This window comes from Chaetura pelagica, unplaced genomic scaffold, assembly GCF_000747805.2.
Source record: "Chaetura pelagica isolate M959 unplaced genomic scaffold, ChaPel_1.0 scaffold81, whole genome shotgun sequence".
NCBI classification, from domain to species: Eukaryota; Metazoa; Chordata; class Aves; order Apodiformes; family Apodidae; genus Chaetura; species Chaetura pelagica.
The window spans coordinates 1,217,172-1,221,368 of NW_009951997.1; the positions used below are offsets into that span (position 1 = coordinate 1,217,172).

At 36.3% G+C, this 4,197-nt stretch overlaps 1 protein-coding gene across 1 annotated transcript in view; it reads right to left on the reverse strand.

The window, feature by feature from the left end:
* The window catches only part of CDH10 (cadherin 10, type 2 (T2-cadherin)), a 50,342-nt gene extending 46,654 nt beyond the window's left edge, over positions 1-3,688 (reverse strand). Inside the window, exon 1 of the mRNA XM_010002417.1 lies at positions 3,319-3,688. Coding sequence (XP_010000719.1) covers positions 3,319-3,549 — 231 coding nt within the window. The 5' untranslated portion in view covers positions 3,550-3,688. The remainder of the gene's footprint in view (positions 1-3,318) is intronic.
* Between the last annotated feature and the right edge of the window lie 509 nt (positions 3,689-4,197).

Below are 4,197 nucleotides of genomic sequence, written 5' to 3' on the forward strand. Positions count from 1 at the left end.
TTTTTTTTTTTTTTTTTTTTTTTGGGGAGGGGGGAGGGGGCAATGATAAAAAAAATCAAACTTTTAAATATAGTTTTCTCAGAGACTGAGAGTCAGTGGCAGGAAACCTACTCCAGTAACTAGTAGGACCATATTGACTGCTCAGTGTCATTATCACTTCTCATCACATTCACAGCAGAAAAAAACCTTTAGTACATGAATCATTTATATTTTAACTACCACTGCTACTGTTGTAGATACCTTGTGCACTCAGAAGAGGACCTCTGCCTTAGCTGCAACTTGAAGTGTGCTAATCAAAACCATACACAAAACCACACAAAATCTCTCTGACTTCTTATATAATAGTTTCTGATATAAGGTTGTGATTCTAAATTATTTTCACAATACACTTGCCTTTACTTTTCTTCGAAACAAAACTGGAGCATACTGATAAATGGCTTGCTGTCAAGTACCAATGTGTAAAAAAGGTAAACGAAGAAGTTGAATTACCTTCTTCAGTCATGTATCAAAACTAACTAGTTTTTATTAAACCATTCATACTTTCACAGTGGTTTGCATTTACCATTCTACCTTGTAACACTGAGCACCATTAAACATGACTTCCAGTTGCCTGACAGAAAAATAGGAAACAATATTCCCCTACTAGTGCCCATTCATATTTGCAAGTTTCCGAGTAGATTTTAAAAGTATTTATAAAAGGGGTAAGAAGATGAAAGTAACTAGGTCAATGTAGAAAACAATGAAATGAAACCCCTACACTGTTTTGAAAGTGTTGTTTCTTAAGTACTTGTAGCAGATTAAAATTAAGTATGAATATAGTGTGATTCTACCATATAGAGATCTATTGACTCCTGGAGTGAGCTGCAGCTGGGAGCTGGATGCAGGAACACACGGATTCGGGAATGCACAGATCAGGATCAAAGGCAGATAAATTGATAGAATCCTCTTAGGATGCCAGCTTGATCCTTGTGATTCTTCGAGTTTATACAGAGTATGATGCATCTGGGATGGGATATTTTGTTTGGTCAATTTTGTTCACCTGTCTGGTCCACTCCTCCCCAAAGAAACGTCGCAGATTTGACCCCTTTATTACCTTCTGGCTCCAGAGCATAAGATGTTTTTCTTTTTTTTCAGAATCAAGCAGTGGCCTTGGTTCTACACACCATTCTCTAACCATAACCATAAACATGAAGCGTTATCAGTCCTAGAAGTGGACACTGACTGAAAATCATGCCATTTATCTGTTAATTTCAGGAAGTGCAGCTACTTAGAAGAGACTTAACTGAAAAGTAAAATTACTAGAAAGAAAATTGTTTATATCATGGCTCAAAGCAGAACAGGGTTCATCCACTTAAACAACTGCCTTGAGTGTGCCCTCAATATGCCCTACCAAAATGACCCAGCCCTTCTTCTCTCCTTAACAGACAGCACTTCTAAGAAACTCATATTCACAAACATCTGACCAGGGCTGGGAATCCACAACCTTTAACACATACATCTGGCTTTGGATTTAGGCACATGACAACTGTGGCTTCCTCGGTCTTCACTTAAAGCCTGTTGGATATTGCAAAGCCTTTGCATTCTGTAACAACTATCTGTTAATTCTGTCTTGTGTCATCCAGCAAAAACCAAGTGTCCTGTAGGGACACATCCAGTAAAATAGTTACCAAATAATTGATTCCTTATGGGAATAAAAACTTAATATTCAGTCTAGTCAGGTCTCTGTCACCAGTACCTTCACTTACTATTTAATGAAGCAGGAAGTCAGAGCCTTCAACATACACTAAGGTTTCCAAAAGAACAGTCCTTTTGCAAACAGAAAATATAAACCCTTTTCACACTACCATTTAGAGTAAATGATGAATCTAACCAGTTATAATCATAAACTCTACAGTCATAAATTAAGCTGGATTCTAACAGACTGTTACAAAGTATTTCACTTCAGCACTCACTGAGAATAAATCAACCTCTTTGACAATCTTACAGAAGTTTTGATGCCTGTTATGTTGTGGAAGGACAATGGTGGTACCATGTGTTTTGAGATGCTATCATATTTCCTGCGTTCTGAACTACAAGAAAAGATAGAAAAGAAACAATCCTTTGAAAAAAAACATAAATTGAAACATACTCTAACAGTCTTGACCCGTGCTGAAATATCTAGGAGCACAAAAATGTACCCCTGAACACAAGCTTTCATATCCCTGCCATAAACTCGTGCCTTAAATAACCCTCTTCACAGCCAATTTGGTAAGTCTTGCTAAGAAATAAGTAGTTTTCTAAATGTTGTTTTGCCTCAAGCATCTATTCCACTACACTGCAGTATGTTCAATGACATAAGATTTTGGAAGATACACATCTGTGAACAACATTTGAACAGGTTGCCCAGAGAGACTGTGGAGTGTCCACCTTGGGATATATTTAAAATCTGAATAGACATAGTCCTAAGCAAGCTCTAGCTAGTCTTGCTTTGAGCAGGGGAGGTTTAGGATAGATAATCTCCAACGATGCCTTACAAACTTTTCTGTTGTGTGATGCTGCGATTTTCAACAAGTCAGTATTCCTATGCATTATTTTACAAGTTCAAAACCATCCAAAAAAAGAAATTCTAGAAACATTTCTGTGTTTATCACCAACCATTGGTACTAACAGATACCCACTACTGCTGACACTAACTTTCACTTTAAGCCAATTGCCTATTTAAATTAATACCTTGCATTCTTTGAATGTTACTGTGGCATTAGACACTATGTATTTTTCAGCAAAATACAGTATAAAACATAAATTTCAACTGAAAATAATTTAATTGCATATAGTATGCTACATACTCCTATATGCAGTTCTGCTGACTTCTATTGTCATTAACTTCCTAACTGTCTCATTTCTATCACATAGCTGTTAGTGAGTTTTACTCACTGAAAGTTATTGAAATTCCAGAGGAGCTAAAGGGGAAGAGTATTTTTCTTCAAAATAAGTAAGTATTATCTTACATGAAACATGAAATATTCAGAAAGTTAAAAAAGAATTTTATAATGAACTATAAAATATTATGTTTTTATACAGAAGAGATACTGAGTAGGCTGCTGGTAGGAATGTTGTGCTAAAGCAAACAAATTTGTCAAAGATACCTTAATTTGTTTCATTCAAATATTTCTGAATCACTTTAATAGTAATACTTTTTAGTAATTCTAGCGGTACAAATAATATATGTATCACCTGAAAAACTGCTTTTTATGCATTAGAAAAACACATAGAAACTAGGGTTCTGCAGAAAGATAAGTAAATTTGACAATAATACCGAAATATTAATGATAAACCTACCTTGCCTACATACTGATAATCAGATCCTGTGTATTCCTCTAAGAGAAAAAACTGGTTCCACATCCAGCCTCGCTTCTGGCGGTGAATCGCTTTTCCATCAATCCCTAATGCACGTCCTCCAAAGCTTTTGGGTCTGAGATCAGGAGTCCGTCTGAACAGCATTTCTGTATTGCAGGGATATGGCAGCCACATCCAGAGCAAAAGAAGTAACAGGACTTGCTGTATTGTCATAGTTCTCCACAGCTAATGCTCTTCTAGCTAGTCAGAGATGTTCTCTTTTCTTTGATTTACTTTTTATGTCTCTAGTTGCAGGTGCAGTCAGGCAGTTTCCAGCAACTCATTTCGGAACTGTACATAGTAGCCAAGCCCTGAAAGTAAAGAGGGGAGAGACAATGTGAGTTGAAATGCATTCTCTCTTAGCACAAAACATCCTTGCTACTGTACCAAGGAGATACAAGTAATAGAAAGCAACATGTTTAGGAATAGAAAGGTTTTCCAGATAGGCAGAACGTTGTGAATTTCAGTTAGCTGCTGTCAAAACATTTTATAAGGAAGAGTGCCCCATAAAACCCTATGATTTAGAAACTTCTAAGCGTGTTCTTTATGTAGACTGGGGGTTTAATATTGCTGAAACTTACACATAAAATACTTCTGCCTTTGCTTGAAAAGTTTTCTGCCCCATTTGATTTACAAGAATGCCAGTGTTACATTAATCTTACTATCAAGTGGCCTGAAAAGCCAACACAAAGTAGTTTTAGAAATGAGGAAAATGTAATAGACCAGTTCCCAGGGTGTTTTAAATGGTAAAAAGAGAGTATCAAATGCATCAGAAGAAATACAACATGACAAGAAGTTCTTGAGATGATGTTGCAATAAGGA